The sequence below is a fragment of the Pipistrellus kuhlii genome, unplaced genomic scaffold (assembly GCF_014108245.1).
Source record: "Pipistrellus kuhlii isolate mPipKuh1 unplaced genomic scaffold, mPipKuh1.p scaffold_m20_p_2, whole genome shotgun sequence".
In the NCBI taxonomy this organism is placed as follows: domain Eukaryota; kingdom Metazoa; phylum Chordata; class Mammalia; order Chiroptera; family Vespertilionidae; genus Pipistrellus; species Pipistrellus kuhlii.
Genome location: NW_023425515.1, coordinates 180,327,788 through 180,355,773, shown reverse-complemented (window position 1 = coordinate 180,355,773; position 27,986 = coordinate 180,327,788). Strand labels below are relative to the sequence as shown.

General features: G+C 46.3%; 2 protein-coding genes and 1 long non-coding RNA gene across 3 annotated transcripts; 1 reads left to right on the top strand and 2 right to left on the bottom strand.

Annotated features, from left to right (window-relative positions):
* The first annotated feature begins 5,290 nt into the window (after positions 1-5,290).
* Positions 5,291-5,986, top strand: LOC123652744. The gene is made up of 2 exons (XR_006742233.1): positions 5,291-5,654; positions 5,889-5,986. It is a non-coding gene; the product is annotated as an uncharacterized LOC123652744 (long non-coding RNA).
* A 259-nt stretch (positions 5,987-6,245) lies between these two features.
* GPN2 (GPN-loop GTPase 2) lies at positions 6,246-18,065 on the bottom strand. The gene is made up of 6 exons (XM_036444741.2): positions 17,930-18,065; positions 16,865-17,656; positions 16,161-16,317; positions 14,369-14,529; positions 11,308-11,438; positions 6,246-6,619 (listed from the first exon to the last, which is right to left on the bottom strand). Exons 2-6 carry the CDS (start codon positions 17,273-17,275, stop codon positions 6,547-6,549), a joined length of 933 nt encoding a protein of 310 aa, XP_036300634.1. The 5' UTR covers positions 17,276-17,656; positions 17,930-18,065; the 3' UTR covers positions 6,246-6,546.
* On the bottom strand, positions 17,920-24,993 carry GPATCH3 (G-patch domain containing 3). Its single transcript, XM_036444727.2, has 7 exons — positions 24,320-24,993; positions 22,637-23,061; positions 20,655-20,829; positions 20,018-20,077; positions 19,334-19,455; positions 19,088-19,215; positions 17,920-18,639 (listed from the first exon to the last, which is right to left on the bottom strand). Exons 1-7 carry the CDS (start codon positions 24,744-24,746, stop codon positions 18,423-18,425), a joined length of 1,554 nt encoding a protein of 517 aa, XP_036300620.1. The 5' UTR covers positions 24,747-24,993; the 3' UTR covers positions 17,920-18,422.
* Between the last annotated feature and the right edge of the window lie 2,993 nt (positions 24,994-27,986).

Here is a 27,986-nt window from a genome sequence, read left to right as displayed (position 1 = left end):
TGGATAGAGCTTCGGCCTGCGGACTGAAGGGTCCCAGGTTCAATTCCTATCAAGCACATGTACCTTGGGTTGTGGGCACATCCCTAGTAGAGAGTGTGCAGGAGGCAGCTGATCGATGTTTCTGACTCTCTATCCCTCTCCCTTCTTCTCTGGGGAAAAAAAAAATCAATAAAATATATATTTTTAAAAAGAACTTGATTGATATGGGAAAATTTGTAACTTAAGGTTTTCTAGGGAAGATACATGCTCTTAATTTAATTGGCTCTGTAGATCCACAGGTGATGGAGGACAAGGCATTGGGTTCAAAGTGCCTTCTCAGAACCAAACAGGCACCCTAGGGAGGCCAAGGGTTAGGCAGGCCTCTGTGGCTCCTTCTAGAAAGCCAAGATACTCCTATACACACATGTCCAAGGTATACATGTCCAGTGCCTTTGGGGGGAAACCTGATTTCAGATGCTTTCACCAAGATTGTTCTGTCCAACAGTGCCCCATTCCTGCTTCTTCCTAGAGAACAGAGCACTGTAATAATAGCAGCGTGGTTGGTTAGAACATTGTCTTATACGCCAAGGTTAGATTCCGAGGTCAGGCATTTAAAGAGTCAACCAATGAATGCATGAATAAGTGCAACAACAAATCAATCTCTCTCTCTCAAAATAAATTTTTTTAAAAATAGCAACAGACATGACTGCTATTATCATCTTTGTTTTGCAGATGAAGAGAATGGGGCTCAGTGCAGCTAACTAACCTAATAATGTGCCTGGGGAATGGAATGGATCGGACTCCAACGTCCATAGTTTTTAGACTACAACAGCTGTTTTCAAATTGTGTTCAGAGGGTTCCCCAGAAACTAGCAAGGGCAGGAGCCCAGTGGTCAGGGTTTCCCATTTCCACATATGGCTAAAATAGCCACACAAATGTCTATAATTGTGAGTTAAAAATAAGCTTGAGCTGAAGCCAGTTTGGCTCAATGGATAGAGCATCAGCTTGGGGACTGAAAGGTCCCGGGTTCGATTCCAATCAAGGGCATGTACCTTGGTTGCGGGCATATCCCCAGTGGGGGGGGGGGGGGGGGGAGTGTGTGTGTGCAAAAGGCAGCTGATCGATGACTCTCATCGATGTTTCTCTCTATTTCTCTCCCTTCCTCTCTGTAGAAAATCAATAAAATATATTTTTTAAAAAATAAGCTTAAAAAGAACCATGTTATGCTATGCTGCCCTGCTTCTAAAAATCAAGAAAGGCTTACTCTACTCTCAATCTAATGCCACCCTAGGGCCCAGCAGAAAGGAATTGTCTTAAGTGAGAGGGGAAAAAAACAAAAACAAAAAACTGTAGTGGACCAATTTCCTTAATCTGGTTACATCCTTTGTTCCTTTTCAATTCTTCACCTGTTCACAGGGTCTACTCATCCCCCAAACCTTGCTGTGTGGGGGGGAGGGGGGGCGGGGGGAAGGACTTAGGGTAGAGGGGGAGAAAAGCAGGTTTCTGCAGAGTAGGCCCCCCACCTCTCAGAACCCCCAGCCCCACCTACACAGTGAGTCAGGGGCCAGGAATGTCTGCGGGGGCAGTAGACAGGTATGTCAAAGGCTGATTCATCTCTCATCTCCACCCAATTTTCTCCTTACTGTTCTCTGGGAAATTTAACTCTTTATTTGTCTAGAGATAAAAGAGGGAGATCCCAGACTCTGAACTCATGGAGTCTTCAATCTATGGCTACATACAGTACTTCATACATCAGATTATGGCACTTAAGAAATGTATGTTGAAAGAGAAGGTGGGAGGGAAGAATGGAGGGAAGGAGGAAGACACATTCTCCCCCCTGCCCCTTCTTCCTCCAGAATAAAGTCATCCTGAAATTTCCTTTTCTGAGTGTACAGGGGACTTACGTTTAATTCAGAATAGATTGTGCAACCACTGGCATGCTTTATGAGTTGGGGAGAAATCTCACTCATATCCCAATATCCCTTCTCTGCAGTTTATATGATTCCACAGAGCAATGTGGAGGTTCCAGGATGAATATACAGGAAGAGGCCACCAGTGTGAAGGGAGCTGTACTTGCACAGTAAGCACACTTCTTGAGAGTTTGCATTCATTTGGGATAGATTGAAGGGGCCTTTCATCTCCCTTCTCCACAGTTGCTTCAGGGTTTTGGATGTGGAAAATTTCCAGCTTTGCTTTGTATTTTAGTTCAGCACATTTTTATAAAACTCATCTTTTTCATCTTAGTTGGGCTCCAAATACCAGCCCGTCCCTTCACACTCCGCAGCCTTAAGCCTCCTGGACACCTGAACTTCTGGTGCTATCTTGAAGTTGGCTTCCTGGCAGGAAATGGACAGTCGGTTGTTAATGAGACTTATGACTTCCCCTGTCCTCAGTAGGCCCAATGCCATTGAGATATGTGCTAATTTGGGATTCTTCCTTCTTCAGGGGATAGGAAGTAGGGGTGGGCATACCAGATCAGGCTGGGTAAAGGCTCATGGCCAGGGGCAAGAAAGAAAAGGGGAGGGACAGGAAGGGGGCTACTCAGCTTACTAGAGAATTTCCTTCCAGGTGTCTGGGGCAGTTGGGCCTCCCCACTACTTTCAAAAACTGGGTGGGGCCCTGGCTGATTTGGCTCAAGTATAGAGCCTCAATGAAGGGTCCCCAGGTTCAATCCCATCAGGTCACCCAGTGGGGGATGTGCAGAAGGCAGCCTATCAATGATTCTTGCTCATCATTGATATTTCCATCTCTCCCTCTCTCTTCCTCTCTGAAATCAATAGATATATTAAAAATAACAAGCTGGGTGGGCCTTGGTAATGCTGGGATGGGTCTGTAATCACTCCCCTGCCCTTCTTGAAAGGGAGCCTTGAGAAAGGTCAAAGATTTTCCAAGATCAACCTTTCCACACACCCTACTGGGATCAAGCTTCCTATCTCAGCCAACTGGAGGGGAGCTTTTTGCTAATTCAGAAACAGTGGAAAGCAGACTGGCTGGTGGTACGTTCGATTGCTGGTCAGGGCATGTACCTAGATTGCAAGTTAGATCCCTGGTCCAGGCATATTCGGGAAGCCACCAATCCATGTATTTCTTTCACATCTATGTTTCTCTCTCTCTCCCATTTTAAGATTACAAAAAAAAAGAAAAAGAAAAAAAAAAGAAAAAAGATTCAGCTGAAACCAGTTTGGCTCAGTGGAAAGAGCGTCGGTCTACGGACTGAAGGGACCCAGGTTCGATTCCAGTCAAGGGCATGTACCTTGGTTGCGGGCACATCCCCAGTAGAGCGTGTGTAGGAGGCAGCTGGTTGATGTTTCTCTCTCATCGATGTTTCTAGCTCTCTATTCCTCTCCCTTCCTCTCTGTAAAAAATCAATAAAATATATTTAAATTAAAAAAAAAAGATTCAGATAGCGCTATTTCCAATAGCAAAAAATTGGTAATGATTTATAGACTAACCATGGGAATTTGAGTAAGTAAACAATTTTATAGCCATACCACAGAATATTATGATGTAAACATTAAAAGGACTTCATATTTTTAATTATATGAAAGTGTCAACAAAAAAAGGCAGGTTACAAAGCAATAATATATCTCACTTATATAAATGCCATAACTGTCCCTCGGTATGTATAGAAAAAGAAAATAAACAAAATATACATTTCAATATAAAATTATAGGTTGTATTTTTATTTGTTATGTGATTATTAGCCTAATTTTATTTTCCAAGTTTTTCACTGCTATTTTTATCAGGAAATTAAATTTAAAAAAAACCTTAAGGACCGTTGCCATATCCCAGCCATACTGGAGGACAGTCTTTCTCCTACCCTGTACATTTCATGATGAACAGACCTCACATGGAATCCAGAGTCCTTTCTGCACTGTGCTATACCCTCCCCAAGATGAAAATCATTCTGCTATCAGTGGGAGGTGGAGAGATACGTTTATTAGAGAAAACAACCCTGCTGTCATACCAATGCCTGAAAAAGTTTTGGATTATCCCATCCATGTCTACTCCATGTCTGCAGAGAATAAATGCTCATACAAGCCCATAAAGTTCTAATGACATCTCTCTGCAACTGATTTGTTTTGGTGATGGCTGTGGCCTCCGTGATGGAGTAAGAATCAAAATCCATGACCACCAGAGACCGGTTTGGCTCAGTGGATAGGCCTTCGGACTGAAGGGTCCCGGGTTTGATTCCAGTCAAGGGCATGTGCCTTGGTTGCGGGCACATACCCAGTGGGAAGTGTGCAAGAGGCAGCTGATGAATGTTTCTAATTGATGTTTCTAGCTATCCTTCTCTCTTCCTCTCCGTAAAAAATCAATAAAATATATTAAAAAAATATATTTTATATATATATATATATAAAATATATAATATATATATAAAATATATTATATATATATTTTATATATATATATATATATATATATATATATATATATATATATATATATAATTTTTTTTTTTTTTTTTAAACACACAAAAAAAAAACATGACCAGCCCTGGCTGGTTTGGCACAATGAATAAAGTGTTGGCCTGTGGACTGAAGGGTCCCGGGTTCGATTCTGGTCAGGGGCACATGTCCAGCTTGTGAGCTTGATACCCAGTCAGGGCGTGCGGGAGGCAGCTGATCAGGGATTCTGCCTCATTGATGTTTCTTTCTCTCTCCCTTCCTCTCCGAAACCAATAAAAATATGTTAAAAAAGAAAAACCCATAACCACAGCTATTGGTACTATTTTCAAAAACACAGCATGCATCCTCAGTCTCTGATGAGAGACTTGTTCAGTGGCCTGGGCGTCAGGATTCCTGGACTCCAGGCCCCACAGGTGACTCACAGCCAGCCGAAGGCTGTGGCTCCTGGCCTCAGTTTCCCTGGCTTGCTCTGTTGATACTCTCTACCTACTGTGCAGGGTATTAATAGGAATGAGGTGCTTTGAACTCTGCAGATGAAAGAGGCTAGGGAAGCAGCACCCAATTATTATCCCCTACAAGGCCAGGCGTGGGAGCAGAGGTTGGCTGCTTTCATACTGTTCCAGACACAGCAGCCTCCTCATAGCCCTTCAGTCTGCTTTGGCTGTCAAAGTTGGAAAGCAGAGCGGTCATTGCCATCTCAAGGCTATTTCTGAATAGATCTTCCTAAACTGCCCAAACCACCAGTGACCTAACTGCCCCTTGATTTGTGACTCAGTAATACTCTACAGGTGTCAAAATTCTTTCTTCCAACTGGCCTCAAATCCTGTGGGATATGAGCCATATAGTTTCACCTTTAGTATCCACAATTAAGAAGTCAACAAACTATGAGAGAGCTAGGCTGCCTGAGGTTTAAACACATCTGTTTCCTTTATGTAAAGTGGGGCTTAGTAATAGTCCCAATCTTATTTGTATCTCTAGAAGTTGCTGTGTGAACCACATGAGGACCATGTGTATGAAGGCACTTTGTAAAATGCCAAGCCCTTCATAATGTATTAACAGGACCAAGTATCTGCAAATAAGACTTCTGGCACAACTGCTACAAGGTATGACTGCAAAACTAAGCCTGGGGTGCCACCTATTGGTTGCCAATATAAATTGCACCCAACCAGTTGCAACAAGAGCAAAGAAAGCAATCACCACCAGTCCAACTTTAAACCACCTTAATTTTTGCCATGCCCCTCATGCCATATTATATACTTAATAGTTTTCTTTTTTTATATTTATATATATTTTTGATTTTGTACAGAGAGGAAGGGAGAGAGATAGAGAGCTAGAAACATCGATGAGAGAGAGTCATCGATCAGCTGCCTCTTGCACACCCCCTACCAGGGATATGCCCGCAACCAAGGTACATGCCCTTGACCGAAATCAAACCCAGGATCTCTCAGTCCCCAAACTGATGCTCTATCCATTGAGCCAAACCGGTTTTGGCAATAGTTTTCTTTAAACAATGCATTTTGTATAAATAATTTCATTTTAAAGTAAACTTTTAATCCCTACTATAAATGAAAACCAGCTAGCACTTGCCAAAAATAGAATAAAACCTGCCAAATGAATGCAGTGAAAATAAAACATGAAGATCTAGATAAGAAGTGTCCCCTGTAAACCCCAGGCTTCAGGATCAGTTAAAACTGGAGTGCACCGTTGGAGAACAAGTGTTAAAGCTCCGCGTTATCCTGTTCTTTGGGGAAATACTGCCCTGGATGAAGAAATACAACTCTTCGAGGGAAAGTGACATTCACTCATTCTACCCCAGCTCCCTGGATGGTTGAAGGAAGGTAAAGTCACAGCATGTAGGAGAAAATAAACTTTTGTATTCACATTCCACAATAGTCTGAGTGGAGCCAGTGCTGAATTCCTGGTGGCAGTGCCCAGAGCTCATGCGCACCGAGGGTGTGGTGGGTGCTCTGCTTGCACCTTGTCTGACTTTGGTCAGAAGTCATTTGCAGGGCTGGGTGTCTCTTCATCAGCCTTCCCTCTGGCTGGGAGGACTGTTCTTGGGTCTGCAGCCTGCTGAGCTGTCCACTGTTCACTGGGGTTACAGCTTTCCCCAGCACTGGGTTACATGACTTGTTCTCCAGAGCACAGCCTCTTGTTACAGGTCCATGGCTTCTTGCTCCACTGACTGGTCTGAGGGTGCCAGGTATTTCTCCTGGATTCCCAGAGTGCTGAGAGAGGGCATGTCAAGGATAATAGCATGGGCAAAGATGGGAAACTGGTCTGAGTGGGATCTGATCGCTACTAATGTCTTCCAACCATGTCTGGCAGAGTAATTCCATCCTTTCCCCTGCCTCATAATTATAGCTTCAGGCAACAGGGACAATAGTGTCCGAGAAACCTATCAAAGCAATGAGATTCAAATGCTCCTCTTCCTCAAATTGCTGAGGATCAAAAGACCAGAATGCTGTCGAAACCAGGTTGGCTCAGTGGATAGAGCTTCAGCTTGCGGACTGAAGGGTCCCGGGTTCGATTCTGGTCAAGGGCATGTACCTTGGTTGCGGGCACATCCCCGGTGGGGAGTGTACAGGAGGCAGCTGATAGATGTTTCTCTCTTATTGATGTTTCTGATTCTTTGTCCCTCTCTCTTCCTCTCTGTGAAAAATCAATAAAATACATTAAAAAAAAAAAAAAAAAAAAAAAAAAAAAAAAAAAAAAAAAAAAAAAAAAAAAAAAAAAAGACCAGAATGATAACCCTTCAACTCTGTTATGACAAATGCTTAGTGCCAGACCATGGGGATTTAAATCCTGACTTAACATTTATAACATCTGTAAAACAAGAGTTGTTATAAGGATCAAATGAGGTAATGATTAGAGTGCCTAGCATGGCACCTGGCACACAGTAGGTACTTAAGAAATGTTTGTGACTTCTCTTCTGCCAAAGGAGAGAACACAAGTGAGCTCAAAGAAAACAAAAAATTTCTGCTTGGGCTATAGGGTGCCTTCTACCACTCTGGGACAGCAGTAAGGACATAAACCAGATTCACAAGGACAAAGACCATGACACTGCTGATGGAACCCTGTAAGATTGGCTGGCCTGAGTCAGGGTCTGGGGTCTGAGTGGGAGATAGGGGTTGACCATGTTGGCCACCATGGCTGCTCTACTAGATGACTCCAGTGTCAGCAACTGAGACTCTTCAACCAGGGAGACCGAGATTTGAATGGTTCTTCTAACACATGCTGAGTGAGAGACATTGGGGTCATCACTCTTAGAGCTCCAACTGCTTCATCTATAAAAGGGGATTGAATAAAGATTAAGTAACATCCTGCAAATGGAGTATGTAGCCCCCCAAACGATGTTCAGGTTAGACCCGTGGTTGGCAAACTGGCTCTCGAGCCATATGCGGCTCTTTGGCCCCTTGAGTGTGGCTCTTACACAAAATGCCATGGCCTGGGTGAGTCTATTTTGAAGAAGTGGTGTTAGAAGAAGTTTAAAAAATTTGGCTCTCAAAGAAATTTCAATCATTGCACTGTTGATATTTGGCTCTGTTGACTAATGAGTTTGCCGACCATGGGGTTAGACCTTTCTTTACCACCTCATGGATCCATCTCAACTCGACACAAACTGACTCTGAACCTGTGCCCTCTTCCCTTCGCTTTTCCTCAGGAGGCAATGCCTTGTTCCTGTGCAAGTCAGTCCTGAGGATCATTTGCTTGACTTGGAATAACATCAAACCTGTCTTATCTCTGGCCTGAAGCGTACATTCCTGAGCAGGGCACATGAACCCTGCGTTCACCTGCCCGTCTCCTGGCACTATCACTGCTCCCCAGCCAGAAGTCTGTCCTGCACACAAGTCACCATTCTACTTGCAAACCCCCTCCAGACATGTCTCAATCTTAAATTCCTAAGCCTTTTTTTTTTTTTTTTTTTAAATATATTTCATTGATTTTACACAGAGAGGAATTGAGAGGGACAGAGAGTTAGAAACGTTGATGAGAGAGAAACATCAACCAGCTGCCTCTTGCACACCCCCCACTGGGGATGTGCCCGCAACCAAGATACATGCCCCTGACCGGAATCGAACCCAGGACCTTTCAGTCCGCAGGCCGACGCTCTATCCACTGAGCCAAACCGGTCCCGGCAAATTCCTAAGCCTTTGTATACATTGTTCTCTTTGCCTTGAATTTCCTTTTCCTCTTAATCAGCCAGGCTAACCCTCACTTTGAGATGATGCAAATCAAACGTCACTACCACTTTGAAGCTTTCTTTCCCATGTTTATACCAATCCCTAATTGCCTAATACACAGAATAAAGTTGAACCTTAAGAAGGTTGGGGGGAAATAGAATCTAAAATCAGCATAAATGTATATGGTGAGAAATACCCTTAAAATTCCTTGGTAAAGTATATGATTATCTAATCACTAGGCTGTATACCTCAAACCAATACAAAATAATATTGAAAGTAAACTGTAACTGAAAAATTAAAAACCAAAGCAATTCAGGGAATCAGAACAATAACAAAAAAACCTTAAAATTCCTTAAATCACTTATTAAATACAGTATACACCAAGCATGTCAAACTTGTGGCCCTTGGGCCACATGAGGTTCACAATGAATATTTTTGTGGTCCAGCCAACGTAACAATATCTAAGAAACGTTTTAATACAAATTTCTAATTTAATTTTTATAATATCCTGTTATACATAATTATTAATAACAAACTACAACATTCACTAATGACTGATTACTATAATTGTGTTGCATTCATTTCCCTTATGTGCCTTAAGTGCAGACGCACCATTTCGCTCCACTAAGTCACTCTTAGAGCTCCAACTGCTTCATCTATAAAAGGGGATTGAATAAAGATTAAGTAACATCCTGCAAATGGAGTATGTAGCCCCCCAAACGATGTTCAGGTTAGACCCGTGGTTGGCAAACTGGCTCTCGAGCCATATGCGGCTCTTTGGCCCCTTGAGTGTGGCTCTTACACAAAATACCATGGCCTGAGCGAGTCTATTTTGAAGAAGTGGTATTAGAAGAGTTTAAAAAATTTGGCTAGCAGCGAATATTTTAGCAGCTGACTGCCACGTCATTAGTCCTGTACTGACTTGTTTAGTGTACCAACAGGAAATATTTCGCTTTCGGAGAACAAGAAAAATAGTTTTATTTGCATTACACTTATTAATTTGTGCAGTTATTCAGTGTCTGGTAAGTTAATATTCAAGAAAAATATTAATTTTTATTAAAATGTTCTATTATTTTGTGTTAATAGTTATTTATTTCAGCCATTTGTATTCAGCATGCCTCTATTGAAATAAACCTATGTTTCTATGAAGATTGAAGCTGTTTTTTTTGTTGTTTTTTTGTGGCCATATAAACTTAAACCATGTTTATGTGGCCCGAGTTAGCCTGAATTTGACATGCTTGGTATATATGGTTTTATGAGTAGAATATGACTGCATAAAATAATGTACAGTGTGCAAATATCACAGCCCTATTAAAGTGCCCTTCCCCTTTTCTTGCTGAGTACGTACAGTTGAATTTGCCATTAACAGCATGTTGTGTAAGGCAGGTCCTCACCCCTTCTTCAGGTACTTATGGCACACTCTAGTGCCATCATCTGTAACTAGTCTACTTCCCCGTGAACTTTGTTTCCTACGTGTGAAAGAGCCTGACACAGATCAGTAAGTGTTGGCTGGAACTATTTTCCTCCCTACACTAGGACTCTGGAATGCACCTCCCCAACGCTGCCTTGTCTCCAGCATCCCGTGTAGATGCCAAATCTCTGAAACCAGCCTGGAAAGCCTGTCCTACCTCACATGTACTTGTGGCCTCTGTGACATGAGAGACACCTACACAGGACCTCAGCTCTACCACCGCCAGCCCAGTTTTAAGGTCTGGCTGCCTCCCAGACAGCTCCAATTGTCCCAGATCCCCCTCACACCTAGCACATCTGCTAGCTCCCATCCCTTCATCTCCATCACAAACCGACAAACTTTCCTTTCTTTTCTTACCTCAGCAACTAGCACAACCACCCATACCATCTAAGACTGAAACCAGGAGTCCAAATTCTGCTCTACCTCTACCTATCACCTTAATATTTTCCCAATTCACACAGTTCTTTCTTTCTTTCTTTTAATATATTATATTCTATTGATTTTTTACAGAGAGGAAGAGGGATAGAGAGTTAGAAACATCAATGAGAGAGAATCATCGATCAGCTGCCTCTTGCACACTCCCTACTGGGGATGTGCCCGCAACCAAGGTACATGCCCTTGACCGGAATCGAACCCGGGACCCTTCAGTCCGTAGGCTGACGCTCTATCCACTGAGCCAAACCGGTTTCGGCCACACAGTTCTTTCTATTCTCACTACTAACATTTAATCTCTTCTCTTCTAGAAACTGTAAACACTCTCCTACCTCCAATCACATCCCTCAAATGCATCTCCACACTTGGAGGGGCTTTTCAAAAATGTGCATTTGTTCATGGCCTGAGCAACACCACTTTGCTGGTCCTACTGCTCACCCGTGAGCCAAAGTCCACATGCCTTAGAAGGGCACTCAAGCACCCCCATCGCCAGCCTGCACCTCCTCCTTTCCCCTTCACTCTCAAGACACCGGACAAACTGAACACCTTACTGCTCTTTCAAGTGACCAATGCCCTTTCATTCCTAGGTCTCTGTATTTTTGCTCCTTCTGATCACTATCTTCCTTTGTCCTAAGGTACAACCAACCCTGAAGCAGCCTTTTAACATGAAAGACAGTCACCGGAGGGGGGGGGTGGTGTAGGGCAATTGGTCAAAATCAATCAGTCATCTACAAAAGTATAAGTAGCTACGTAGCTATTTCTGAGTCCCATACACTACTCATACCCCACCACCACTGGTTGTGGCTACGAGGCTAGAGAGCAAGGATACGAGGAGAAGTGGAAATCAGCTCCCATTGCAGCAGACATCATGGCCTCCAGGCTTCGCTGCTCTTGGACCCCGAAGCAGTAGCCGTTGGCTTTATCCACAGCCTGCAGAACCCGCTGGACACTCTCCTTGTCCTGGGCAGGGAAGAGAGAAACAGCTGAGTGAAACGGAGGTGTGGAATTTAAGTTGTACCAAACTGCTTGCAGGCCCCAACCCCCACCTCAATCTTGCCTCATTAAGTCTCTGTATATGCAGCTTCGTTGGCCTGAAGTAGTTCTGCATGTTCCCAGTGGCCTGGCTACATTCCATTTTTCTGACCACCATCCCACCTAATTTAGAGCAGGTAAGCTCCTCTATACACAGCCATAGTTCCCTGGATTTATTCCTATTGCAGCTCTGATCCTACCTAGTAAGTTATTAACTCATCTGCCTCCCCTACTCCACTGATCTCCAAGGTCAAGGTATTTCCAGTGCCTGGCTCAGTACTCAGCTAGCAGTAAGCACCGAATAAATATGCATGCAGCCTATTTATTTATCCACATAAAAGTAATAAGAACAATTCATACATCACATGATAGGAAGGAAAGATCAAAATAATGCATTAAAGCCCTGGCCGGTGTTTCTCAGTTGTTAGAATCAGCCCTTGCTCTGGAGTCACAGGTTCGATTTTGGGTCAAGAGCACAAACCAGGCCAGGCCCAAAGCAGCAGTTGCCAGGCTGGGAGCGGCCAGGCCCGGAGCAGCCGGGTCTGGTGCGGCCAGGCCCGGAGCAGCAGCTGCCAGGCTTGGAGCGGCCAGGCCCGGAGCAGCGGTTGCCAGGCTGGGAGCGGCCAGGCCCGGAGCAGCCGGATCTGGTGTGGCCAGGCCCGGAGCAGCTGCTGCCAGGCTGGGAGCGGCCAGGCCCGGAGCAGCGGCTGCCAGGCTGGGAGCAGCCAGGCTGGAGCAGCCGGGTCGGGTTTGGCCATGCCCGGAGCAGCAGCTGCTGGGCTGGGAGCGGCCAGGCCCGGAGTGGCCGGGCCCGGAGCAGGCGAGCTCAGAGCAGCCGGGTTGGGTGCGGCCAGGCCCGGAGCAGCAGCAGCCAAGTCCAGAGCAACTAGGTCGGGAGCGGCAGTGACCAGACCCGGAGAGGCTGGTTGTGGAACGAACCAGAGCAACAGAGGCCAGGCCTGGAGCAACCAGGCCCAGAACAGCTCGCTTCTCGCCTGCCCCCGCCCCACGGCTGCCTCTCAGACATGGCTGGAAACTTTTGTGGGAACTTGAGGGTCTGCTGAATCAAGTGATGAAGGCTTAGATCTGGATGTGTTGAGTTAGTATAGGGCTGGGGTGTTGATCTGTGAGTGCCTTGGGTGGGGCCTGGATGAGGCTGGTTGACCTATTTGGAAATATCTTTTGTGTGAAATGTATCATTGGGCATGTGGAGGTATTATTGATATGAGAAAATGCTAAGTAACTGATTTACTATTTGAAAAGGGATTTACTATCGGGGAAAGGGAGGGAGGAAGAGACTGAACATAAACTGCACCTATGGATGAGGACAATGGGGGATGGGGAGGGGGGAGAGGGTGGGGTGGGAACCTGGTGGAGGGGGAAATAAATGAGGAACCTTTGTAATAATTTGAACAATAAAGATTAAAAAAAAAAAAAAAAAAAAAGCACATACCAGGTTTGATCCCTGGCCCCGGTTGAAAGGTGTGTGGGAGGCAAATAATTGATATGTCTCTCTTATACTAATGTTTCTCTCTGTCTCCCCTCCCTCCCATACTCTCTCTCTAAAAATCAATGGAAAAAATATCCTTGGGTGAGGATTAATAACAACAAGGTATTATGTCCTTACCACAATGCCTAATTTAAAAAACCTGGCCCTAGCGAGTGTGGCTCAGTGGATAGAGTGTCGGCCTGCGGACTGAAGGGTCCCGGATTCGATTCCAGCGAGAGCACATGCCCAGGTTGCCGCTTGATCCCAGGGGGGACATGCAGGAGGCAGCTGATAGTTATTCTCTCTCATCATTGATGTTTTTCTCTCTCTCTCCATCTCTCTCTTTTCCTTTCTCTGAAATCAATAACAAATAAATAAAAGAAAATAAATAAAAGTATTTAAAAAAAACAAACTGCCCTAGCCCGTTTGGCTCAGTGGATAGAGCATCCGCCTGTGGATTGAAGGGTCCTGGGTTCGATTCTGGTCAAGGGCATATGCCTGGGTTGCTGGTTCAATCCCCAGTGTGAGGTATGCAAGAGGCAGCCGGTCAATGATTCTCTCTCATCATTAATGTTTCTCTCCTTTCCTCTCTGAAATCAATAAAAATATATTAAAAAAAAAGAAAAAGAAAAAGAAAACCTGCAGTAAGTGGTAGTTAAGATTAATATCATAGGTTTAACCTCATTTTTAGAGAAAAGTGTGGCATTAAAAAGGAAAAGAAAGAGACAAGTTTGCTCAAACATGTACTGCAGAAAGGACTCAACATGCACGGGTGTCTCCCATCTTTTTAAATATATCTTATTGATTTTTTTACAGAGAGGAAGGGAGAGGGATAGAGAGCTAGAAACATCGATGAGAGAGAAACATCAACCAGCTGCCTCCCGCACACCCCCCACCGGGGATGTGCCCACAACCAATGTACATGCCCCTGACCAGAATCGAACCTGGGACCTTTCAGTCCCCAGGCCAAAGCTCTATCCACTGAGCCAAACCGGTTTCGGCTCCCAGGTTATCTTTGCAGGGTGAAGGTGAGAGACACAGGGGTTGGTACTACTTTGCAAAGACAATAAGCAGTTGCTCATCTTGAAGGAACCTGAAAGACTTATCCCTGACCTTGGTCAAGTCCCTTGCTGATGACTTTCAGGGAACATTTGTGGACACAAAATAGGGCCAAAGTTTGGTCCAACCTCTTTAGTGGAATCCTGCCCACAGAGCCCCTGCTATCAAAACAGAGGGGGACCGAATGGCAGCATGACCCAGGACAAAGACCACTGTTTGAGCCTCAAAGCCTCCTGTACTCTTGGCTTGGCGAGGTCCAAGGCACTGTCAGAGCCCATACCAAGGGAATAGGCCTCTTAGTCCATGGTACCTGGATGTTGAGAGGAATGAAGGAGACCAGGCTGTAGTCTTCAATAAGCTGCACCAACTTCTCATTGAGCTGACGATAGTGGCGGAAGAAAGGATCAGAAGCCAGGTGGTCAAGCAAGTAGGAGAGGTCCAGGACCTCTGTGTAGTAGTCCAGGTTGAAGGCTATGGAGAGAAACCAGTCAGGAGCAGGTGGCATCAGGCTAAAACCCCAAGGACAGAGACCATATTTTTTCTTCCTTCCTCTGCCTTCATTCTCTCACCGGCTGGTTCTCTATGGACAGATACCCACCTCATGGGGCTGCTGAAGATTAAATGCTATGAACCTCATGCCTGGTAAAAGAAGTGCTTGATCAGTGGTAGCAAATAATGATACCGCACATTTACCAAGTACAGTACTTGGTGCTGCCCTCATGAAGCTCGGTCAGGTAGTACCCCCGGGACCCAGCACACACTGTAAGGACTTTAGCAGGGTGGCATCTGGGTAAATCTTTCCCTTTCTGGGCCAGTTCCTTCTTAATGTAAAATGAGCAAACCAGACTAGATAACTCTGGGGTTTCTGACTCAGTTCTATGTCTACAAACTCCCCACCAAGAGAAGTAAAGTGGGCTTGCACTGTTCATTTCAGCCTGGAAAACTCAAGTGATTGGACTATTCGGCAGATGAGCCAAGGAAACAGGCCATCAGAGATTGATCAACTCACTGGTGTGCTCTGACTTCCACACTCTAATTAGAAACTGACACCACTACAAGGAAGAATGTCCAACAAACTTCTTGGGTTGCTTGACAGGTAGGTTTCTCAATGAGAATTAAGAAACTAGAGCCAGGTACACTTGGATTTAGATTTTACCTCAACGAACATACTAGCTGTGTGATTCATGTAAAGTCTTGGGCCTCAATGGCCTCATCTGATTTATCAGCCTTTTGTGAGGGCGCCTATCAAGAGTCAGGACTAGGAAGGTTAAAGACCACCATGCAGCCACCTGGTGGAGGCTGTGAAGGGAGTGAGAAGCTTTAGGTGACTGCAAATCTGCACTTAGGTAAAATGGGGCTTGTGGGCTTGCCAAGAGATGAGCCAGGACTCTGACTGACCAGGAAGTGCTGACATTCTTAATTTCTCTGTCTCCAGGTCCAATCCACAAATAAGTCCTATTTCTTGAGCAAGTTTTGAATCTCATTTTCTCCATTCCCACCACCACTGCTTGGGCTGTTGCAAAAATACGGAAGGGGTATTTTCATTCTTGCCCCTTTCAATTCATTCCCAAAGCAGCCAGAATGACCTTTTCAGTTCATGCTATTCCCTTGTTTGATATTCATCAACGACTTTCCTCTGTGTTTAAATAGTCCAAGTTTTGGCCCCTGCCAACCTCTCTGACCTCATTTCCTACCACCCGCCCCTAAACACTATCTCAGCTACCCTACCCACACCTTCCTTGAAAAAAACAAACAAACAAAAAAACTCTTTGCTACCTGAGGGCCTTTACTCACTACTGGTCCCTCTGCTTCGAACAGTTCTCCCTTAGCTAGCTCCTCACTATTCAGGTCTCAGCTCAGATGGCACTTGCTCACTCCCCACCCCTCACTGTCCATCATTTCATTTTAATTCCTTCATAATACATATTACCATCTATAGTTTTCTTGTCCCCAAACCCCAGAACATAAGTGGCACAAAATAAATGGGGAGGGGTTAGCACCTGACTGTGGCCCTGGAGGAAGCTTCCTTCAGCTGAGATCTCTGCATCACTCCAGCCCAGCCTCTGCCCTACACCTTGCCTGGCCCAAACGGGAGCACTTACCTAGCTTCCCATAGTGCTCAATGAGGTCCATCTTGGAGAGGAGGTTGACGTGGGGCAGCTCTACATGCAGCATAGTGGCCAGGGAGGTGCACAGTACTGAAATGAACTTGGCAGGGTCTGTGCAGTAGTGAGAATCTACCAGGTGGACAGCAGTCAGCTGGGAGGGGAGGGAGAGACAGGATGAGAGTGGCCTGGGGAGGCAGGGAACATCAGGGCCTATATGTCTCCCCATCAGATTGGGGATGCCTGTCTTCCCCATTAGTCTTTTCCTTCGGTTTCGTTCTAATGGCCACAACTCATTTCCTTCTCCCAGGAGATATGGGCATTTTTCTTAGAAGATGCCTTGGGCTGGGCCTCCCAGTGGGCAACTGGTTCAATTCCCACTACATTTGACTCCAATCTTTCACTTACGTTTGCCCCCAACTCACAACAGTTGTCATGCTATTTTCCACATAACTCCTTCCTTACTTCTAATAATCCCAAATTGGGTGCTAACACATCCATTTACAGATGAGAAAACTGAGATTCAGAAAGATCAACTGACTTGCCCAGGATCACACAGCGTCAGTGGCAGAGCCAGATTTCGAAAGTTATACTCCAAAGCAACTCTACCCTTGCCTCGCTGTGTGACATGGAGGTGTGGCATGCCCTCCCTGTCTTAGTTCCTTCATCTGCAAAATGGGCCTGCCCGACCCAAGACGCACCCTGAGGTCCCACTGAGCCATCTGGGAGAAGATGCTGCGCAAGGAGCCATGGTGCGTGCAGAGTTCCACTTGGCCTGGGCAGTCGAAGAGGAAGTAATGGCCGCGGAGGGGGTCAAGCTTGGCACGCAGCCAGTCCAGATTGGCCTCCAGGTACTCCATGCAGTACAGCAGGCCGCCGTTGGGCCCCAGCCGCAGCGCGTCCATCACGTCGCCCAAACCCACCAGCTCGCTCACGTCCACGGCGCACTCGTACGGCAGCCCCTCGTTGGCCGGGTCCAAGTTCACCACCGCCACGCGCCGGCCCATCGCGCGCAGGAACTCGCTCATGCCCAGGCAGTAGGTGGTCTTCCCCGAGCCCGGCGGGCCGATCACAGCCTGTCCAAAGGCCGGGGTCCGAGCGGCCCCCGCCATGGGTGGCACTCAGCCCCGTGCGCAGCGGGAAAGCTCGGCAGGGAAACAAGGCGGGCGACCGCGCCAGAGACGGGAGCCGAGGGCGACGGGATTCCCGACGTGCACTTTGGGGGTGGCGCGGTGGCGGTGTCCCGGAGTTGCCTACGGTGGGAGCCCGGCAACGCAGAGTAAACCGCCCGGTACTAAGCAAACCAGCAACTTCCGGAAGACCTCGGAAGTAATAGGGTCCCGGAGAGGAAGTCCCGCCCTCACGGTGACGACACAGCTTAGCGCCGAAGGTCTCGGCGGCGCGCACATTTCACCAGCAGCGAGGAGATGGGTTCGGGTGGGGCAAGGAAACTTTAGGCCCAAGTTGGAAGAGAAAGAAAACCGGTCATAAACCTTTTTTTTAAAAAAATAAATAAAATTTTTTTATTGATTTTTTTTTTTTTTTTTTTTTTTTTTTTTTTTTTTTTTTTTTACAGAGAGGAAGGGAGAGGAATAGAGTTAGAAGCATCCATGAGAGAGAAACGCCTGTCAGCTACCTCCTGCACCCTTGCCACTGGAAATGTGCCTACAATCAGGGTATATGCCCTTGACCAGAATCGAACCTGGGACCTTTCAGTCTGCAGGCCGACGCTCTATCCACTAAGCCAAACTGGTTAGGGCATAAACTTCTTTATTCTACCATTCAATCGCAGATCCGAACCACCTCCCTCGGATTCTCTGCCGTCTAGTCCCAGCCCGTCAGGGGGACAGGCAGTGGAAGGCCCGCCCCGATACCGTCAGTTCCGAACACCACAAATCCTCTTCTCTTCCAGGTCCCTTTCTCATTCTTTCTGCTCTTCAAGGTGACACCACCCAAAGAAGGTTGTGTTGATAACCTCAATCAATCCAGCTTTTCATGGTACAGGGGGAGGTGACAGGGGCAAGCCCAAACGGACCAGGATTAGGAGATCAACGAAGAGCAGTCATTAAGCCCTAATATCAAAGGAGAGAATAGGGGGCTTTTTGAAAAATGCCCCTGAGGTAGAGAGCCAGAAGGCAAGTTCAGAACAAAGCACCCTGAAGGAGTGCGGCAAGTTGCTGCTCCATCTTCTTCCTGCTTCAGAGGAGAAAAGGCCAGGGCAGTTATGAGTGATCCTAACTAAGGAAGTCCCTGAACTTGTCACTCAGGCTTTGAGAAGCTGTCAAAGGCGGAGCTGGAACCCTTCACAAAGGTCATATCTGTCCGAAATTTCATGCTGGTGGGTGGCTGGCGTCGGAGCAGCAACTCCCCTTGGTCCTGGGGCATGGGTTCATCATAAATGGTGGAGATGAGTCCCAAACCAGTTCTACGGGGCCTCTTCAGTTGCCCAAATGGCTGTAGCTTCTCTCCGTGGTACCTGGATTATTAAAAAAGGCTCTCGATGAGAGGACGGCTCTCTCAAAACCCAGTTAAGGGAGTTGGGAAAGGACAGAGAAATAGCTACTGCATTTGGTTTGTCCCCAAGACAGAGCCTTTAAATCTGAACTTTTCTTTATCCATTCATTGACAGTGCCAGTAACCAGGGCCCTCAATGCTTTCATTTTAAATAGTGTACAAAGTTTAGAACAACTGTCACCACTCTGACTTACAGTCACCCCCCAAAAGCAATCATCAAGTCCAAACTCCTCAGACTAGGAGTAATGACCCCACCAGGAGATCCATACCTATTTTTTTCCTTCTAACTCTACTTTGAAGTTCACTCTCTAGGACATTCCAGCATCTACCCCAAAGCCAGAGAGAAGGGAGGACCAAGGTACAGCTGAAAGGGCAGCTTGGACCCCTATGGAAATCCCTATCATACTCACCCCAGTCCACGCTTACATCTGGGGTGCTGGCCATCATTATCCAGGGCCTCGGGCACACCTGAGCACCGGCTGCCCAGGCCCTGGCCCTCAGCCCAACCCTGTCGCTCCATCACCTTCCGTCCAATGCCCTGCAGAGGGAAGGGAAAAAACGAGATAGAACTCTTATGGAGGGTAGGGGTTGGGGGTGGGAGGAAGAGTGGGGTAGAGAAGGAAAAGAGAGGTCAATGGATTGGGCATACTGCTCACCTTGGTGTGGCGCTCAAAGGTGCCCACCTGGCACTCAGTCACAGAGCCGTACTCCTGGCCATCACGGAGTCTCCGTTCCAGGCGCATTTGGACAGAGTCTCGGGCATCTTTGTCTCCACCATCTGAGGAAGCAGAGCCCAGTTTGCAGAAGGGGGGAAATCAGGTATCTAAGATCTCCTCACAAAATTTACATATTCATATTTATAATGATTTTATTACCTTATAATTTTCTCATTAGACTGGTAGCTTACCAAGAATAGGAACCATGGTTCTCTCATCTTACAAATGAGAAAATTATGGTGCAGAAAAATCATAGAGCCAACAAAAAGAGAGATTTAGAGCCAGGTCTTCCCCTCCTTTCCCTACCCAGGTCATTTTTGACTCTAGAATCTAAATTCTTAACCAGAGTGTGAGCTACCAATGCCCACAATTCCAGGGTCTGCCTACCAGAAGCAGAGTTCCCTGAGGGCTATCCCTACTTCTCCTTGCTCACAAAGAAAAAGGCTTTGCCTACAATCAGCACTTAAGACACTCAACTAGAGATCTCTTAAGAGAGGAATCATCTCAGTGAGCTGCCCCAAGGGAACTGATGTTCTGTCTCAGCCTTTGCTAAGCAGCTCTGATAAAGTGTCACTGCAAGACCACCAGTTCCACCTCCCAGTAATGCAACCCCTGGCCCAGTACCTCTGTCGTAGTACACACTCATGTCCACGTCCCAGTCATCGGCTGTCTGTTCATCGAAGTCTGTAGGTATAAAAGTATCAAACAGAGTCAGCTTAAGGACTCTCAGTTCTGTTGAGAGTTAAATCTAGACTTAGACATATGTTCTAGAACTTGGGGCTTTTGATAGTTTTAAATCTCTCGTCAGGGAGAGTCATTCAGAATTTGTGGGAGGGCACTTTCTCTCCACTCCACTGATCCCTCCACCCCTAAAAAGGATGACTGGTCTCACTGAAACCGGTTTGGCTCAGTGGTAGAGCGTTGGTCTTCGGACTGAAGGGTCGGGGTTTGATTCCGGTCAGGGGCATGTACATTGGTTGCGGGCACATCCCCGGTAGGGGGTGTGCAGGAGGCAGCTGGTCAATGTTTCTCTCTCATCGACGTTTCTGGCTCTCTGTCTCTCTCCCTTTACTCTCTGTAAAAAAATCAATAAAATATATTAAAAAAATAAAATAAAAAATGACTGGTCTCATATACAGTCAAGGTTAGCCACTTTCCTAGCCTTTTATTGGGCACTGTCAGGGATTCCACCCTGTGAAACATAAAGCCCAGAGCAAATGCAGCAGGGAACACTCCTGTCCTAGTCTGGTGCCAGCATCACCTCCTTCTTCCTCCTGCCAGAACTGGGCATCTGTGTAGAACACCAGGCCAGAGCCGCCCTTCTCCCACTTGAGCTCGATCTCCTCCTCAAAGAGCCGCTCAGCGGTCCGCTCCTGCCCGGTCACATCCTCATGCAGCGCCTCGTGCCGTTCCCACTCCTCACACCGGTCATCGTCCTGGAGAAAGAGGAGAGGTGACTTGCCTGTTTAGCTTCCTGACCTTATGCCCACAAGGAGGGCAGCTCAAGGTACAGGAGGCCCATGAGATAAGTCCTCAGCATCATTCCTCCAAATTTTTCCAGGATGCAACACATATTAGGCTCTTGAAGTCTTTTTTTAAAAAATAAATTTTTATTTTTTAATTTTTTATTGATTTCTTAGGAGAGGAAAGGAAAGAGACAGAGAGTTAGAAACATTGATGAGAGAGAAACATCGATCAGCCGCCTCCTGCACACTCCCAACTGGGGATGTGCCTGCAACCAAAGCACATGCCCGACTGGAACCGAACCCAGGACCCTTCAGTCCGCAGGCCAAACCGGTTTGGAAGGCCCTTGAAGTCTTGACCAACACATTTCTCCATCTGTTTCTCAACATCGCTCTTTCCCCTGACAAACCTGATTCACTCTTATTTCTGTGTTTTTGGTCATACTGTTCCCCCTACCTGAAATATCTGCTTTTCACTCTCACCACCTTCTCTTTACTTGGTAAAATCCTCTTCATCCCTCAAGTTTTACAGCCTACATGGAGCTGGCCACACTGAGGCCCAAAGTAGTCTCATTGGTCTCTGAACTCAGTTTTAATCGGTACACCCTGTTTAGGTCTTTAAACATGACTAGAGGTCTGGTGTACAACATTTGTACCCTGGGGGGGCTGTTGCTCAGCCTGGCCTGTGCCCTCTCACAGTCAGGAACCCCTCAGGGGATGTCCACAGGCCTAAGCCGGCAGTTGGACATCCCCCACGAGGTCCTTAGTGCTGCTGTGGATGTGGGAGAGGCTCCCGCCACCAGTGCTGCACTCATCAGCCGTGAGCCCAGTTCTGGCTGAGCGGTGCTTCCCCTGTGGGAGCGCACTGACCACCAGAGGGCAGCTCCTGGGTTGAGCATCTGCCCTCTGGTGGTTAGTGTGCATCATATCATCCACTGTTACATTGATTTGCATATTAGCCTTTTATTATATAGGCTATCACAAAGAAAGAAGGGGCAAGTAATACCTACTATCTACTGGATGTCAGGCCCTACACATAACTTAGCTCCTTTAATCACCCCAACAATGCTGTGAGATAAGTATCATTATCCCCAGTCTACAGATGAGGAAACTTGGGTTCAGAGGAGTAAAGAGATTTGCCCAAGATAAACCAAGAGAGTGGCAGAGCCAGCATTCAAAACCAGCTTGCCACCCCATACAGCCTTTCCAGATGCTGCTGCTCTTTTTTCAGGGATATTTAAGGCTTTTTGAAGGCAGGAAATGGTCTTAGACTATCTTGGGAATCCTACGATAGTTGCAATGTTTACAATTGCTTGACTGGACTTATGGAATGATAAGATGACTCATGGTTTGAAATCTTGGGGGCCCCTATCTGAGTTAAATTTCAAGAGACCTCAGGAATCACTGTTGCAGAATAGGTGCTGGAGAAAAGTCAAGACAGTACCACACAAGGATGTGGTCCAGATGTGTTAGCAACTCTGCTTGGAACTTTGGGGACATAGATGAATTATTAGTTTTTAAACTGACTTCAGAGAGGAAGAAGGAAAGGGGGACAGAAACATTAATGATGAGAGAGAATCATCAATCAGCTGCCTATTGCACAACCCCTAATGGGAATGGAGCCTGCAACCCAGGCATGCACCCTGATTGGGAATTGAACCTTGACCTACCGATTCATAGGTTGATGCTCAACTTCTGAGCCACCATGGGTGAGAATGGTATTCTTAATGCCTTGGCCTCTCTAAGCTGCCAGCAAGGAAGGATGGCTCACTGTACTCACGTCATCTGAGTGTGATTCTTCTTCCTCCTCCTTTTCCTCTTCTTCCTCGGGCTCTCCACAGGGGCTGGCTGGTATGTCTGTCAGGCAGGTTCCCTGGGGTATTTCCTCACCCTCAGCCGTGTACACAAGCTCTTCCTGCTCCACAGTCTCTGAGTCCTCATATCTGAATGGTACATTGCCGTAGCGTCGGGAGGAGCCTGTCTTGGGGAACTGGAGCTGCAGCTGGGTGATGATCCGAGGGGGTAGGCGGCAGGCCCGGATCAACTCCAAAAAGACCTGCAGGGGCGTCCCCACATTCCCACTGGGCATTAGCACTGGTGGGTTCAGCTCTGGCAGTTGCCTCAGGTCAGCGAGAGTGAAGGCTTCCCTCGTAGCCTTCCGACTCTGCAGTTCCTTCCGGGTCTTGAAGGGAAAGGAGCCCAAACCTTGGAAAAACAGAGAAAAGAATGGCGCTTGAAACCTAGAAGCCTCCAGGAACGCTTGAGCCAGAAGTCGGTCAAGGTTTAAATCTTTTAGTCCAATGTTGTTGGTCCCTTTCAAATTCCCAGAATCCCTTCCTCCATTCCCTGACCAGAGCCAACTAGTAATTTCATGCTATTTCTCATCACTTCTGCTGAGCATCACGTTTCTTCCTGATCTGGTTCCTGTTGATCTTTTGATTCTCAACTACCACCAACCGTGAGCCCCTGCACACCTCCCTATCATGTGCTCCAGCCACATGAAACAGTTTAACTTGCCCTGAAAGTCTCATGGGCTTTCACATCTCTACCTGTGTCTTTGCAAATACCATTTACTTTTGAACACCATTCTTCCCCACAAACTTGTTCTCTTTCTCAAGAAAAGCCTGATCTCTATTGGAAATCCGGTTTTATCTTCTCACAGCACTCGGTGACAAACAGCATAGGCTCTGAAGTAAAATGCTTGGATTTGTACTGTGATTCTGCCATTTACTAGCTCTGTAATCTTAGACAAGCAACATAATTTCCGCAACCCCCATTTCCTCACCTATAAAACGAGTAACAATAGATCCTACCTTATAGTATTATTGTGAGGAATCAATTTTAAAAAATGAAAGGCTTAGAACAGTGCATGGTAAGCACACAGGAAGTGCTCAGTAAATATTAACAAGAATGGCATCTTTGTGACAATTATTACAAATCTCTGGACTCTGCACAAGAACGTGTCCAATTCTTTGCCTACCAGCTAGAGTAACACTAGGCCTAACAGTATAAGCTAGGTTTGTTGAATGAATTAAAAGGCTCCGCACTGTTTCCTGTTCCCCATCGAAGTAATTTCCAATGAAAATGGAAGCTGTCCTGAGAAAAACTGTCTCTTCATTTGTATATCTTGCCAAGAGAAGACTGGGTGAGGAGCAGGAGGAGAGCGAGATAAAGATAATAAGAGGATTGGAAACCTGACTTCCTTTTTACCCTTCTGTGTCAATGCAAAATCAACCCCTTGGATCGAAAAAGGGGTCTGGAAGGGGACATAATAAGGTCAGGGCACATGGCCGGTTACGGGCTCGATCCCCGGTGTGGGGCTTGCAGGAGGGAGCCGATCAATGATTCTCTCTCGTCATTGATGTTTCCTCTTCCTTCCCCTTTGAAGCCAATAAAAATATATTTTAAAAGAGAGAAACGTGCCTGCGTTCCAGACCCAGTCTATTATATTCCCCAACCGTACCTGCTGCCTCAGTAGGTAGCCGAAGTCTGCGGATGAAACAACGACTGGGCAACCAAGTCCCCTGAGAATCTAACCACTGGCGGCCGGAGTACATGCGAAGAAACTTCTGGGCTTGAGCGGCCCCTCGTACGGAGACCACGCAGCAGCAGGTGCGGGTCTGGGCCGGGGCAGAGTCCCGAGTGCGGCCATCGGTGACGGAAGCCTGGGCAGGACTCTGGCCGGTAGGAGTTAGGGCAGATGCGGGAGTGGCCTGCGGAGGGGCCCGCTCAGGACGATGGCGGTAATGGAAACAAAGGAAGCCACAGTCGCTCTGTTCCCGGAACTGGCTGAAGTAGCTCCGTAGCTGGGCCGAGCGCAACTCCGAGGGGATGCCACTCACTATTAAGTAAACTGCCGCATCTTCTTCCGCCTCGCCGGGCACCGCCATCTTGGACTGTCACATGATCTACTTGAACCAATTCTCGCGAGAACGCCACGTGACGCAGGAATCTGTGTCACAATTGCGTGACCCCCGATCCGGCTGCCGAGGCTGTGGTTACGTAGTTGTGGAACCTGGAACTGGAGAGCTGTGGGATAAGTTGTTCGGGTACTTCTTCTACAGAGAGAAGCCGATGATGATGGGGAAAATCACCTGAGAAGTGGGGTGACTTTCACAAACTCTTGAGAATCAAATTAGAAGCCTGTGGGAGGCGCGTAGTTTTCAAGATTTTCAGTTGTTGGGGATCTTCCAAACCTAATCTCCTTTTAGAGACTTTAAAAGTTCATCCATTTAGCCGAGACCAGTTTGGCTCAATGGATAGAGCGTCGGCTTGGGGACTGAAGGATCCCGGGTTCGATTCCGGTCAAGGGCATGTACCTTGGTTGCGGGCATATCCCCAGTAGGGGGTGTGCAAGAGGCAGCTGATCGATGACTCTCTCTCATCGATGTTTCTAACTCTCTATCTCTCTCCCTTCCTCTCTGTACAAAATCAATAAAATATATTTAAAAAAAAAAAAAAGTTCATCCATTTATCTTCCAAGACATACTAGTGGACCCACATGAGGAGTGGAAAATTACTGACCTTGCCTGGACGGTAGCTCCCTTCCCCTCCTAGACCTGAAGGCTAAATCAACAGTCTGGGTTAGTCAAGGCTAAAATAACAGAACGAACCAAGAAGGGAGATTAGGCCATCTGGCCGATGCATGCAACCACAAGGCTAAGCGATATAGAAACTTAACAGCTTCAGCCCAGTGGACCTCCACCCCCCTTGTTTGAAATGTGCTTGTTTGAACAGTGCTTAAAAGGAGACTGCTTTGTAACGGCTGCTGCTGCTCCTGGCCCGCGCCGTTGCCGCGGTGGCAGCCCAGATTCGAATCTGCAATAAAGTTTGTTATTTGACTCCGCAATTGGCTAGTTGGAGTTATTTCCCGGGTAGGGGGTCTCTGCCTCTTGGGTGGTCTTGTCTCCTCCATTCAACACCACACAAATCAGTAAGAAAAAAAAGATAATCCAGTTGCAAAGTGGGCGGAAGTCACTTCACAGAAGAGACTTAAACATGTTCAATCTCATTAACCAAGGAAAGGCAATAAAACCCACCAGATTGGCAAAAAATATTTTAATCCTGCCGAAACCGGTTTGGGGACTGAGGTCCCGGGTTCGATTCCGGTCAAGGGCATGTACCTTGGTTGCGGGCATATCCCCGGTAGGGGGTGTGCAAGAGGCAGCTGATCGATGACTCTCATCGATGTTTCTAGCTCTCTATCTTTCTCCCTTCCTCTCTGTACAAAAGCAATAAAAATATATTTTACAAATGTTTTAATCCTTAAATGTTAGTGATAATGTAGAGCAAGTGGAGATACCATACACTGTTAGTGGAAGTGTGAACTTTGGGAGAGAGAGAGATAGAAGGAAGTGTGAACTTTGAAAACAATTTGGCATTGTCCAATAAAAGTGAAGTTACACACATCTTTTAATCCACAATTCACTTATAAGTATATACTTTAAATAAATTCTTGCTTATGTTTATCAGGAGATCTATTGATGTTGTTTCACTTTACCAACCCTGTGATCCTGGAAAATAGGCAGGGTTATGAAACCCCTCCCACCCTTCTGTGTTCTGAAACATAGGTAACTGCAAAGAAACACCCTTCTATGATAGATAAAACTTACGGGCGCCCCCTTGTTTACCTATGACAATAGACAGACTCCAAATTCCAATTCTCACCTCATAAACATTTAGATTGTCTGTTTGTCCTCACTGATCAGTCACAATAAAAGACTTGTTAAGGCCCTACTCGGTTTGGCTCTGTGGATAGAGTGTGGGTCTACTGACATAAGGATCTTGGGTTCCAGGGTTCCAGGGTTCCATTCTCGTCAATGGCACTTACCTTGGTTGCAGGCTCCTATCGGCCCTGGGCCCTGGTGGGGGCCACTGCAGGATGCGTTTCTCTCACATTGATATTTCTGTCTTTCTCTCTTCCCCTCTCTCTAAAAGATCACTGGAAAAATATAAGTAATAATAATAAAAGGCTTGTTAACTACAACTGTGGTTAAGCTTCTCTCCTTTCCCCAGGTCTCTGAACTTTATGACCCCAGATTCCCCTCAGCTTAAGCCATCCAACAACCCCTTAACAGCCCCCTCCAAAGAATAATCTGGCTTCAGAGTAAACATTCTCTGATCTATTGACCCATCATGCCACTCATGGTCATACCACATCCTCACATCCAGTTCTTTCTAGCCTTGTTTACTCTTCCCTATGAAAGAAGCAACTTTTTTTGCCCGACTCTTGAAACACGTGTAGATCTTATGATCAGAGTGTTCTCCCATTGACAAAGCTTCTCTTTTTCTATAGCAATAGTTTGTTTCCTCCCTTTCCATATCATTTCAAATAAAGTCTCTCCTTATTAAGTCCAGATCTGTTTTTATTTAACAGTATACATGAATATTCATAGCTTCATTGTTTATAAGAAAAAAGATATTGACATTTATCTTATTATTACACACAATTGCCGTTTTTAAAAAATATATTTTATTGCCGAAACCAGTTTGGCTCAGCGGATAGAGCGTCAGCCTGCGGACCGAAAGGTCCCAGGTTCGATTCCGGTCAAGGGCATGTACCTTGGTTGCGGGCACATCCCCAGTAGTGGGTGTGCAGGAGGCAGCTGATCAATGATTCTGTCTCATTGATGTTTCTAGCTCTCTATCCCTCTCTCTTCCTCTCTGTAAAAAATCAATAAAATATTATATATATATTTTAGAGAGATAGCTAGAAACATCGATGAGAGAGAGAGACATCGACCAGCTGCCTCCTGCACACCCCCTACTGAGGATGTGCCCGCAACCAATGTACATGCCCTTGACCGGAATCAAACCTGGGACCTTTTGGTCCCCAGGCTGACGCTCTATCCGCTGAGCCAAACCAGTTTTGGCCACAATTGCCATTTGTGTGACTAAATTACCAGGACCTCACATGATGCTAGGTAAGGTGTGTAGAAGACTCTCAGTAAATCATCATTGATGGAATGAATATTCCTGGCACTAACATGGGGATGTGCCACTGGGTGTTGACTGGGAACTCTCTCTAGAAAATGTGGGGCCATTTCCGTGGGAGAACACACAGGCCAGGTTTCTCATCAAAACTTAAATCCAGCCGAAACCGGTTTGGCTCAGCGGATAGAGCATCGGCC